The 12696-nt window shown below is 42.9% G+C and overlaps 1 protein-coding gene across 3 annotated transcripts in view; it reads left to right on the top strand.

Annotated features, from left to right (window-relative positions):
• The first annotated feature begins 1308 nt into the window (after positions 1-1308).
• The window catches only part of LOC106588502 (angiopoietin-1-like), a 54465-nt gene continuing 43077 nt past the window's right edge, over positions 1309-12696 (top strand). The window contains exon 1 of one of the 3 annotated variants that reach the window (XM_014177605.2): positions 1309-2361. In XM_014177605.2, the coding sequence (XP_014033080.2) occupies positions 1939-2361 (423 nt within the window). In that variant the 5' untranslated portion in view covers positions 1309-1938. The remainder of the gene's footprint in view (positions 2362-12696) is intronic. The other 2 variants (XM_014177604.2, XM_014177603.2) reach the window with 2 other exon arrangements.

The following is a 12696-nucleotide window of genomic DNA, read 5'->3' as shown; positions in this document are numbered from 1 at the left end:
CCATTAAGTAAGCATTTCACTGTTAGTCTACACATGTTGTTTATGAACTGTGACAAGTAAGCATTTCACTGTTAGTCTACACCTGTTGTTTAGGAAATGTGACAAATACATTTGATTTGAGAGTGAAAATTTAGAAAATTCCTACATTTTGTAACTTTTGAGATATATAGTTTCTCCTTTTCAGTTTATTGAGAAGTCATTGAAAATAGACGGCCTTTTTTCAATAATTGAATTGGAATTTCAGTTTACTTCCTGAATTGACTTCCTTCCATTCAAATTGAGCCCAACTCTGGGCTGTGGACTGTTTGATTGTATATCTTATTTGACAGCATGGCATTTAAGCTAATGTGTATGGCAGTGCTAGTAGTTTTGATTTAATACACTCAAGGACTCTCTGGTTCATTTGGACTTCGTAACAGGCACCCATGTTTTAGGACACCAGCGAAGTACATCAACTGTACCCAGTTTTCCCAGAAATGTTTGCACATGCTTTGTGTCTTGGGTAGCCAGGGTTTGTTATCTTGGGTCTCCTCCATGCATTAACTCACACACCCCTCCTTCTCCCACACTGTGAGCCCAACATTAGGTTGTATCAGCTATCACAGAATACACACACTTTATCACACACACATCAGGGTGGTTTGGACCACAGTGAAGTGATGAGGGCCTGGTCATTTCTATCTGTTGATAGCCTTCCCTGAATCATAGGGATGTCAGGACACTGTCCATAATAGGGACTTGACCTTTGACCCTGGGCCTTTCACCACACTATTCCCTTGGCTTCCCTCGCTGGCTGCCGATGAAGACATTCCTCGGTCTACTCTTGGATTTCGGTTTTGTTTTCCTTAAAACACGGAGAGCTCTCCCGGATTGGTATTTTGACAGCTTTCGCAGAGTTTCGCACCATGTTGTGGCTATTTTTGGTGAGAGGAGAAGAATTACATTAGATATGATATATCACTTCACTCAATATGATAAAGTATGTAAACATTGAATTCTATTACCACCTAAATGGGATAAAACTCGATTTACTAAAAACCATGGAAATACAACACAGCATTGTGAACCCCTGTGTTATATAGTTGAGTGGTGGACAGTGAGAATCCTGTGGCATCTGCTGTGTACTGTAGCGCAGGGGAGACGGGAACAGACTGAGTGTGTACAGGGGCAGGGCTACCACACAAGCCTCAGGTCAGAGAGCGTGTAAACCAATCCTCGCAGTCTGAGCACATCCTCTGTGCTTGGGGTCCCTCTCTGCCTTACACACACACACACACACACACACACACACACACACACACACACACACGAGAGAGAGAGAGAGACTTGTCCATAAACACACATTCCTCTGCAGTCTCTGTGAGGGGCAGGCTCAGAGTGTGCTGGAAGCCTGGTGCTGTTCTTTAGTGAGCCTCGCTCCAGTTGTTTAGTCACACAGGGAAACCAGAGCAGAGACGGAGGAGGAAGAGCAGAGCAGTCACACAAGAGGAGGTCTGACGACACTATCCGTATGCACTGACCCTTGTATTTAACACATGTAGACATACATGCACACGCGCATGCTGCATTGATACAGTGTAAACAAGGACCATCTATATAAACACACAAGCTGTCACGGTGCAACACGTGTATGCGGCGAGCCCTGGACAACTGGACTTCTGGCTGACTTCTGACCGGACACATAGCGCTCCAGCAGCCCATTACAAGAGTGTGTGTGTAAGTGTGTGTGAGCACACCGGAGATGCCCTCCAGACCTTCTCACAGTAGGAGGTCCAGCACGGGGATGGATGACACATGTTCTACATCGACTGGGATCCTTACAGCATTCTGATCCACTAAAGGAAATACTGGCCCAAGACTGACCGCTAAACAGAAGAAAAGTCATCCAGAAGCCAACGATAAAAGGACTTTACTTTTCAACCTTTCCCCCAGGCTGGAATGATGTTGTGGAACAAGTTTGCCTACCACTTGCTTTCGTTGGCAGCCCTACTGGTGGCAGTGGGCTGCAGCGGAGGGGAGCATAGAAAAGGGACAGATGGCAGTGCCAGCAGCGCAGGACAGGGCAGCACAGGTGGCAGCACGGGTAGCAGTAGCAGCAGTAGTAGTAGTAGTAGTGAAATTAGTAGCAGCAGTAATCGGAGGTACCACAGAGTCCAGCATGGACAGTGCACCTACACTTTTATCCTACCTGAGGGCGATGGCAGCGGAGGGAATTCGTGCCGACAAGGGAAAGCAGCGACGCAGTTTAACAGCGCCAATGCGCTGCAGAGAGACGCTCCACCACTGGAAGAGGACTTCGCTTCCCAGAAGATCCAACACCTGGAGCACGTCATGGAAAACTACACTCAGTGGCTGCAGAAGGTAAGGGAGAACTGGTCACACTGTCATAAGCAATGCAATGCAGTGACTGGAGTCATAGTTGAAAGCTTGTGCAGGTGGTCTTTTATGTTTACTTTCTGAGTATGCATTGAAGCTGTCTGTGTTTATGCAAAGGGCTGTGTTGTGTCTGGCTCTGATGGTTTTTTTGTGACCCCTTTAAATGTATGTGTGTTTGAGAATGATGTTCTCTGGCTTTCAGTTGGAGTTTCCTTGTGGTTGTCTTAATGAAAGTTCTTACAGTATTGTCAGGGATACATCTGTGTGCTGTACGGCTGGAGCTGTGTTCTACGACTCTGGTATTCATGGTTTAAGATCTTGGAGAGGATCTTGAATTGATGAATGATTATTATGACAAATGTAAAACTGTGAACAAATCTCATGAGGAATCTAGTTAAAAGCCTTTGTACGGCTGTCCCATACCGACAAATAACCAACATCCATAAACAATTTACATCCACAAAGCTGTTTCATTACGTAACTGTATATATTAACCATTGATCTATTTGTGTAAGATCAGTACTCGGTACTTCTTCGAAAAACTCTGTGCTCCCTGAGCAAGTTCCACAGATGTCAAGTTACGTTCCACGCTGCGTCCGTCCCAATGCGTTCTCGTTATATGTCAGTCCTCCAGAGTTCTCCAGTTTGCTGTCTCTTTAATGACAGGAAGCCTATAAGGACCACTGCTAGAGTGTGACGGAAGAATGCTCCCTCTATGTACTGCTCCCCAGGACTTTCCATTAGTCCACACTCTAGCTTTAGAATATAAAGAAAGCAAGTTAATAGAATCATCAGATATTTTCTAAGTAAAGGACGTACTAACATGAAAGACATACTTTTTTATGTGAAAACGTACTGATTATTGGGAATAGACTAGTTAAAGGGAATAGATCTTGCATTTTCTGTTCTGTATCTTTTGCCTTGCAAAAATGTGTATAAACCTTTATTTAAATAAATGTCAAAGCTCTGTATATTTTGCATGGGTAACCTTCAAATTGGATATTCAACAGGCAAGGGCAGTTGAAGTTTTAATACTTAATGTGACTTTACAATTGGGTAAGGTACAGTATTGCGGGAAACAGAAATAATGATTTTGCAATGCGGTGCTCATTGAATTCAACTGGGAATACAATCAACCAACAAATGTACTTGTCGATAGGCTTGCCAAGAATTGTAGGCAAGGGAACTAAGCAAATGTACTCTCTATCAGGGGTTTAAGAGACAGATGCCTGTGGTGCATACGACTCCGTCACATCCTTTTCCTCCAACTTGTAAAGCCAGTCAGGTGTTTAGGACCAGGAATATGGTTTCACTGTGACATTAATGAATTGTGAGGCCATCACTGATACCACTTGGCAACTGAATTGTTAATCTTAGCTTTGAGACTCCTTATCGCTGAAAAGATAAACTATCTCTCTGAAATGAATACATGAGTCAAATAAACAAACTCTAAATTCGGGAAAAGCAGCTCTGCTGTACTTTTCACAATAATGTGACTTTACAAGGAGATTAGGACGGCCAATCTATGATGAATTGCTTAAACACACAATCGTTTATTTTTGTCTGTAAAATGTTGGCACAAAGCGAACAAATAATTGCACGTAATGCACAATAGATTTGATAGTTTACTCTGGAATTGTGGTATTCATTTAACTGAACATCATCAATATCCGTTAGCATGCTGTGCTCTCTGCTCACTAGTAATTGGAGCACCGTCTTAAAAGGTATTGGGGCAAGTTTCTCAACAGTATAACTGCTTTTCATCTACCTCCGAAATGTATTCTTTCCACTTCTTTGGTTGTGAGAAATGGTCGTTCTTTATAAATGACCCAACATTTCATTCCAATGAACTGTTGATTGAGTTTGTAGTTAGGAAAGTAGTAGAGATATTATTCCTTCTTACTGTATGTTGTATCTCACACTAGTAAAGCACAAACATAGAAGTATGTACATATCAATTCCCAAATAAATGGTTGGCTTTTGCTCAGAAACTACACACATCACCATACATCACTCGGTTTATCTCGTATCTGGGAAGAGGAATTTCCATGGTAAAAACTGCTCTAAAACGTGAGATAAGCTGTGGGCTGTAAATGGTTGTGGGAATGATGACCTATATAGATTAAGAAAAACTATTGGCATGCAAAAGATTGTTCAGTGGAGAAAAATTACATCACATAATGAGGACCATGACTATACATTGTAAAAAAAAAAAAAAAAAAAATGTTGATTCAATGTACAATGTAAGTCAACCAGCTGCATTAGGATTGTGAGTTTGCTCAACATTTGGGCACATTTGGCCTTATAGCTGAACCAACTTTGAGAAGAGTTTGAGTACATAGCTCAAATTCTTGTCCTTTTGAAGTCCAATCAACTCGCGGAATAAGGCTGATTAAGCAAGTTGGCTTTTTTACAGTGTAGGACTACTGTAAGGTCACCCTGAGTAAAAAGGAGTCTGAGATGAAATCACACGGACATTGAATCATACTGGTTTTATTTTTGTTCAGTAGACTTCAACAGTCCATGATGGTACTATATAAACAGTACAGCAGCAATTATAGACTGAATTCTAGACTTAATGAGACCGTTGGAATAACTTTTCCTCAAACGTAAAAATGGTAGTGTGTGAAAGCATCTGCCATCACCACTAATACCATCGTGTTTCTTCCCCGACACAATTGCATTCTCTGCAGACCTCTGACATTTTTTCATCTTAAGCGAGAAAGACAAGGGAAACAACAAAGGGAAAAAAATCCTGCATCCAGCATGTCTTCAATATTCTGAAAGAACAATATGCAATAATCGTGTCAACAGTAAAGTTGATTGATAATAGAAGTTACAGTAACCAGTTGACACCAACATAATAAGAATTAGAGGAGACGTTTTAAGAGGCAGCACACAGTGATAATTCAGCCCAATTATGGAGGTGCGGGAACATCAGGATGCAGTTAACATTTTTCATCAAACAGAAGATTAAGTGTCCCAGCCAGTCTATCTATCTTAATCACGTAAGCCTTGACTGCTTGTCAAGAGGAGAGCTGTCCCTAATGCTACTCCAGCCACCCCTGATGAAAGAATCCACAAGGGATTCCACACACTCCTCAATGCATGGGCGCTTAACTGTTGGGGGTAGATGCAGCAAGCAGCTGTTCGGGAATTATTAGGCCGTCCCAATCACTCCCCTCCGTGGAAGTCTGGTCGGCCCAGTGAAGAGCAGGCACTGATAACATTCCTGCGCAGTCAAAGGTGGCTTCTGTTTGTCCAAGGATTACTTCCCCAGCAGGCCTGTAAAGAAGGGGGAATTGGACCAGATTGCCTGTGATCTTTGGGTATTTGTTGCTGTAAAGTAGCCACTTAAATCATCCCCACTCCATTCCATCACTGGCTGGTTTGTGAAAGTGTGCATGGTCAGTTGTAGAAGAGAGATCATCCAGTTTGCCTTTTTTTTAAAACATGAAATCAAAGTTAAAATAACTTAGGGTGAGATGTTTCGTATCACTCACCTGATCACTTCCAGATGCATTCAACATTTGAATGATATAAATCACCTACAGGAGAGATACACTCAAGATCCCCTTTCCACTTCCTCAATATTTCAAGGACAACTCAAGTTATTGTAACTTGGACCAAGGTCCATTTCAAGGAGCCAAATAAAAAAGCCTGCTCCTCGGGAGTGAAAGTGATAGATCCTCACACTTTCACTTTAGTGCAGAGCGTAGAAAGGGTTTCAAACCAATGTTTCTTCAGAGGGAGGCATTGCCAGAATAAGCTGTTGAAGTTAAAAGAGGAGAGACAATATCAGTGTTCACAGTGCTATCCCTGTGAAATTCCCATTGCTCTGCCTTTAAACTGAACATGGCCATGCTGGTTAGTGTAATCAGGATGCACAACATGGGTAGTTCCTAGTTTCCCTTCACCCCTTGGGGTTAATACATCAAAAGGGTGAATATTTCTTAATGCTATCAGAAGGCCACACAGCCTGCCTAAGAGCCAAGGAAAGACTAAGCTATTTTAGGGGTGACTTCCTCTGTATCAAAGCTTCTTTTTGCAAATAATGCGGGCCAAAACTAACAAATCGGACGATGCAGTGAGCTAGTGGACGCACAACAGACTGAGAAGCGCTTCCTTCCTGTCCCTTGCAGAACTTGCAAGACCACGAAAATAGCAGAAGGGGCTTTTGTACTCTGCTACTGCTTCCATAAATGAATCTTTGCCTCACTTGCACTAGCAGAGAAGGTGAAAAGAGAACAGAGCTTTCTTTACAGCATGTCAAGGGAATATATAAGGAAGTCCATTACGGCAATGTCACAGTATTCCCACATGGATGTGAACATTGAGGCCGACATGGTTATTGTTCTTTTCAGGAAATGGGCATTTAGTATGTTTGTCACGGTCAATATGGCAGCTCACTTAGTTTCAAACTCTTTTTCCAGAAATCGTATTTCATTGTGGTCGTTAGCTTCGAACCTGTTAGAACTTTTGATATTGGACAGAAAAGTATTTTTAACTCTACGCCACAGTTATGCAACCAAAATGAATAGGGGAGTTAATTAATGCCCACGGCCTTGAGTCTCTCCAGTTTCTCTTGAGTTTCTCTGAGGCATCATGTGTACATGTGGTTAAACGTCCATCATTCATTTCAATGAATTACCCTCCAGTGGGCACTTTGTACAGGATTTATCTAGCTTTAATTGCAATATTATTTTTGTATTTGCTTAGGAGTGCCAGTCATTTGTTATACACCGCTCAGAAGACATTTTACTTACTGCTCTGCACTCACCAGTATGTGTGTGAAATAAATTGAGAAAGTCCTGTATTTTGTTTGGGTTTCCTTGTGCCCCAAGTATATTCATTTCTTCAATGGAACACATTTTTCTTCCTGGGATTACCACAGGTATTATAAATAAGAGTGAGTGTGCTGCAGCATGTCACTCAGGTGATATAGATAGCTTTACCATAGGCCTATACTGTATGTCAGGGAACTGATATTTGGATACTTCTGTTCTCAATGACATTTGACCTTGTTTTGAATAATGGTTAAGTATGGTGTGCCTGTATTAGGAATTAACATAACTTGGGTGGCAGGTAGCCTTGCGGTTAAGAGCATAGGGCCAGTAATTGAACGGCCGCTGGTTCAAATCCCTGAGCCGACTAGGTAAAACATTTGCCGATGTGCCCGTGTGCAAGGCAGTTACCATCATTGCTCCTGTAAGTCCCTCTCGATAAGAGTGTCTGCTAAAGTCTCAGTCGTTATGCTTGTCTTTAGAAGTTATAGCTCGCAAGCATTGCCAAACGTACAGCATACAGTGCGAAGCCTGTATGGGTGAGTGATTCTGACCCAAATATAAGATAGTAGCCATTGTGGAATATTATACAACACTATAAAAACAGATTGTTCAATCAGTGGTCCAATATATGCTGCTATCACAGTGTACTACAACATATCGTTGAAATCCAGCTGTGATTAGAAAGAACCCAATGGTATATCACTGCTTTCTGTTATTTATATAAGACATAGACTATAACTCATGTCATAATTTCTCTGGCTTGTTAAGTTTCTGTCATATTTCTCTGACCTGTCCATCGGGGAGCCCGTTTGGGTTCATTTCAGCCCTGTAAAATTCCACGAGGCTCTACAAGACTCTGCCTTTAAATAAATGTGTACCTTCAAATTTTACTGCTGTTTTTCTTCCAGGGACAGCGATCACAGGAAAGATATGTAGGCCTATGCTTTCTATTTCTGTTTACTGGCATGCGGCGGGAATAGAAGGAACGTACAGTAATGTTATGCCGTTATTTCTTTCTAACTTTTTTCGGGTCCAGCCAATCTTCAAGTTCACTGTAGCATTTATCCTCCACAAATTCCATCGGAATCCTGTTCCATCTGACAATTATTAATCTGAGAGATAAGGCTGACTGCGTGGAGTTTGGGGAAATTCCTAAAGCATCCCAAAACACTACCATTGAGCCCTACTCCCCTTAGAGGTTGTGTCCTACAGATGTTGCATTGTGAGTGGTTGCTTTAGTCTGTCAGCTCTGGGGCCACTTGCCAAAGTTCCAAAGGACACCATTTCACCTCATCTGAGAGTTCAGCTTCTTCAACTTTTCCATGATTACAAATCAAAACATCACAATTGGTGATGAAAGAGAGCAATGGAATAGTTTCTGTCAAAGTGAGAGGCTTTGAATAAACAAACAGAACAGCAGATAAATAACAAGTAATAAAAGCACCCGCCGTGAGGGAAAACAAATGAAGAGAAGCAAGTGAAGGGGGGGAGAGAGGGAAAGAGTGTGGGAGATATTGGGTAACAGATAAGCAGTTTCACTCCCTCACAGCCGGAGTTGGATCAGTAAATGAAGAATAGGCGAGTTTTCCTTCTCTTACTCTGTTCTTGTTGTGATCTGGGCCAATCGCATATCAGGCTTCAATGTCACACTTTGCAATAACCTCAGTAATTTCTTTGTTCTATCTTTGGTGTTGGTAAGGCTTAGGGAAAAGTTGCTGTAGTCCATATCTCATGATATATTAACATACGGTCTGGAACTGCACAACATGGTCGGCCACTCACGACTCCTTCCAGTGCGCTGGGTGGTTTTGTCTTGTGTGTGGGACGTGTTTGGGTCCCGGGTTAACGGTTTAGAGCTGTGATCGGCGTGGCACCTCATCCACACCCCTCACACACACACACACAGACATTGGAACAGCCCTGGTGAATGTCTTAACCCTGTCCAGCACTGTGTTTGCCTTGTCTGGGACCCAAGCCAGGTTTCTCATATTCCACACAATACCAGGGCTGTGGCTGGCAGAGCCAACTGGAGATGACTGGTGAAGATGTCGATAGTGTGCTTGCCCCCCCCCCCCTCCCCCTTTTCTTCCCTGTCACATCACTTTCGACCTCTGCTTAAAATAGGAGTCAAAGGTCAATCCACCTTACACCCTGACCTTTTAGAGAATAACTGTACTAAATGTAGTCTCAATTACCCTTATGATAGAGCCCTAGCAAGCTTTGTTGGGTCAGGATAAAACTGACCTCTTGTACTATGATACTGTAAGTGTTTCTACTAAATTGCAGGGATAAAGGGATCGTTCCAACAAGAGGTGTAACTGTTGTCGAGGGTAGAAATTCAGTCACTACCAGACTGATGCAGACCACGACCAGAGAATCACTCAATGAGACAGCCCCAGGACACATGCCTGTAGCTGGAAAACAAATGGAGCTTTACGCCTGTTTACTCATAAATAGGTGCAGATGTTTGTTTGAGTGGACTTTACTGCCAGTGGGAGCTGCAGGCTGGGGTTGCGGGGGTTAATCCTCTGCAGGTCTGGAGTGGTTGTGTTTGGATGGACTGGAGGAGCAGGGGATGAGATTCAGTCTGACTAATGGTGGTCCATAGATGGTCAGGTGGGATCTGATTCTGTAGGCGAGCTTAAAACATTATGCATTAAGTTCTCAAACTTCTTAATGTATAGTATTGTATGTCATAGTGTCAATCCATGATAATCGAAAATTTCAATAAGAATTTCTCAACGGCTGGCCATGCCTTCCTCCTGGCTACTCCAACCCCGGCCAACAGCTCCGCCCCCCCTGCAGCTACTCGCCCTAGCCTCCCCAGCTTCTCCTTCACCCGAATCCAGATAGCAGATTTTTTGAAAGAGCTGCAAAACCTGGACCCGTACAAATCAGCTGGGTTAGACAATCTGGACCCTCTGTTTCTAAAACTATCCGCTGCCATTGTTGCAACTCCTATTACCAGTCTGTTCAACCTCTCTTTCGTTTTGTCCGAGATCCCTAAAGATTGGAAAGCTGCCGCGGTCATCCCCCTCTTCAAAGGGGGTGACACCCTAGACCCAAACTGTTACAGACCTATTTCCATCCTGCCCTGCCTTTCTAAAGTCTTCGAAAGCCAAGTTAATAAACAGATCACTGACCATTTCGAATCCCACCGTACCTTCTCCGCTTGTAAGGGCTGTCTGAAGAGAGAGTGGACCAAAACGCAGCAGAGTTAGTGTTCATCATTTAATTGAACAACATGAACACTATACAAAAACAAGAAAAGAGAAAACCGACAGCCAACAGTCCTGTCAGGTGCAAACACTAACAGAAACAATTACCCACAAAACCCAAAGGAAAAACATGCTCCTTATGTGTGACTCCCAATCAGCAACAACGAGCTTCACCTGTGCCTGATTGGGAGCCACACACGGCCCAAAACAAAGAAATACCAAAACATAGAAAAAGGAACATAGAACGCCCACCCAATGTAACACCCTGGCCTAACCAAAATAAAGAACAAAAACCCCTCTCTATGGCCAGGGCGTTACACCGCTGTGCAATCCGGTTTCCTAGCCGGTCACGAGTGCACCTCAGCCACGCTCAAGGTACTAAATGATATCATAACCGCCATTGATAAAACTCTGTCAATCACCGTATTCTTATCGGCAGACTCAATAGCCTTGGTTTTTCTAACGACTGCCTCGCCTGGTTCACCAACTACTTTGCAGACAGAGTTCAGTGTGTCAAATCGGAGGGCATGTTGTCCGGACCTCTGGCAGTCTCTATGGGGGTACCACAGGGTTCAATTCTCGGGCCGACTCTTTTCTCTGTATATATCAATGATGTCGCGCTTGCTGCGGGCGATTCCCTGATCCACCTCTACGCAGACGACACCATTCTGTATACATCTGGCCCTTCCTTGGCACTGTGCTAACTAATCTCCAAACGAGCTTCAATGCCATACAACACTCCTTCCGTTGCCTCCAACTGCTCTTAAACACTAGTAAAACCAAATGCATGCTTTTCAACCGTTTGCTGCCCGCACCCGCCCGCCCGAATAGCATTACCACCCTGGACGGTTCCGACCTAGAATATGTGGACCACTACAAATACCTAGGTGTCTGGCTAGACTGTAAACTCTCCTTCCAGACTCATATTAAACATCTCCAATCCAAAATCAAATCTAGAATCGGCTTTCTATTTCGCAACAAAGCCTCCTTCACTCACGCCACCAAACTTACCCTAGTAAAACTGACTATCCTACCGATCCTCGACTTCGGCGATGTCATCTACAAAATAGCTTCCAATACTCTGCTCAGCAAACTGGATGCAGTCTATCACAGTGCCATCCGTTTTGTTACCAAATCACCTTATACCACCCACCACTGCGACCTGTATGCTCTAGTCGGCTGGCCCTCGCTACATATTCGTCGCCAGACCCACTGGCTCTAGGTCATCTATAAGACTATGCTTGGTAAAGCTCCACCTTATCTCAGTTCACTGGTCACGATAACAACACTCACCCGTAGCACACGTTCCAGCAGGTATATCTCACTGATCATCCCCAAAGCCAACACCTCATTTGGCCTTTCATTCCAGTTCTCTGCTGCCAGTGACTGGAACGAATTGCAAAAAACGCTGAAGTTGGAGACTTATTTCCCTCACCAACTTTAAACATCAGCTATCTGAGCATCTAACCGATCGCTGCAGCTGTACATTGCCCACCCTATCTACCTACCTCATCCCCTTACTGTTTTTATTTTATTTACTATTCTGCTCTTTTTGCACACCAGTATCTCTACATGCACATCTTCATATGCTCATTTATCACTCCAGTGTTAATCTGCTAAATTGTAATTATTTGCTCCTATGGCCTATTTATTGCCTACCTCCTCATGCCTTTTGCACACACTGTATATAGACTTTCTTTTTTCTACTGTATCATTGACTTGTTTATTGTGTTATTGGCTTGTTTGTTTACTCCATGTGTAACTCTGTGTTGTTGTCTGTGTCACACTGCTTTGCTTTATCTTGGCCAGGTCGCAGTTGTAAATGAGAACTTGTTCTCAACTTGCCTACCTGGTTAAATAAAGGTGAAATAAAAATAAATAAAAAAGAAAGAAATAGAAAAATACTAACATAGTGTTTTCTTTGACTTTACTTTACCTTACTTAATTTTTTACCTATTTTTACCTATTCAGGACATTGTAATAAAGCTATATTGTAGTTGACTACTTGTAGTCACATGTTTCCAATGTAAGAGGAATCAATTCAAAAATTGGGCTCTCAAATATCACATAAGGATTTTGGAGTATTGTATTCTATAGCATACTATAATATGGTAACCATAGTCTAGCAGAAAGGATCCCTAAGAGTCCCTTATACTTCAGCTCAGCCGGGGGATGATGGCCCTCCAGTACTTGTCTTTGGGGCGCGCTGGTTTCGATCATTTGATCTCTCCCCTGCTTGTCACTGTGTGTATACACACTTCTTTTGCACTTCAGTCTGAGAAAGCAAAAATAAACAGAGGTCCAGCCAGATGAAA

Source organism: Salmo salar, chromosome ssa27 (genome assembly GCF_905237065.1).
Source record: "Salmo salar chromosome ssa27, Ssal_v3.1, whole genome shotgun sequence".
Classification (NCBI taxonomy): Eukaryota; Metazoa; Chordata; class Actinopteri; order Salmoniformes; family Salmonidae; genus Salmo; species Salmo salar.
Note: the sequence above shows the minus strand (reverse complement) of the source record. Positions and strands in the feature narration are given on the sequence as shown.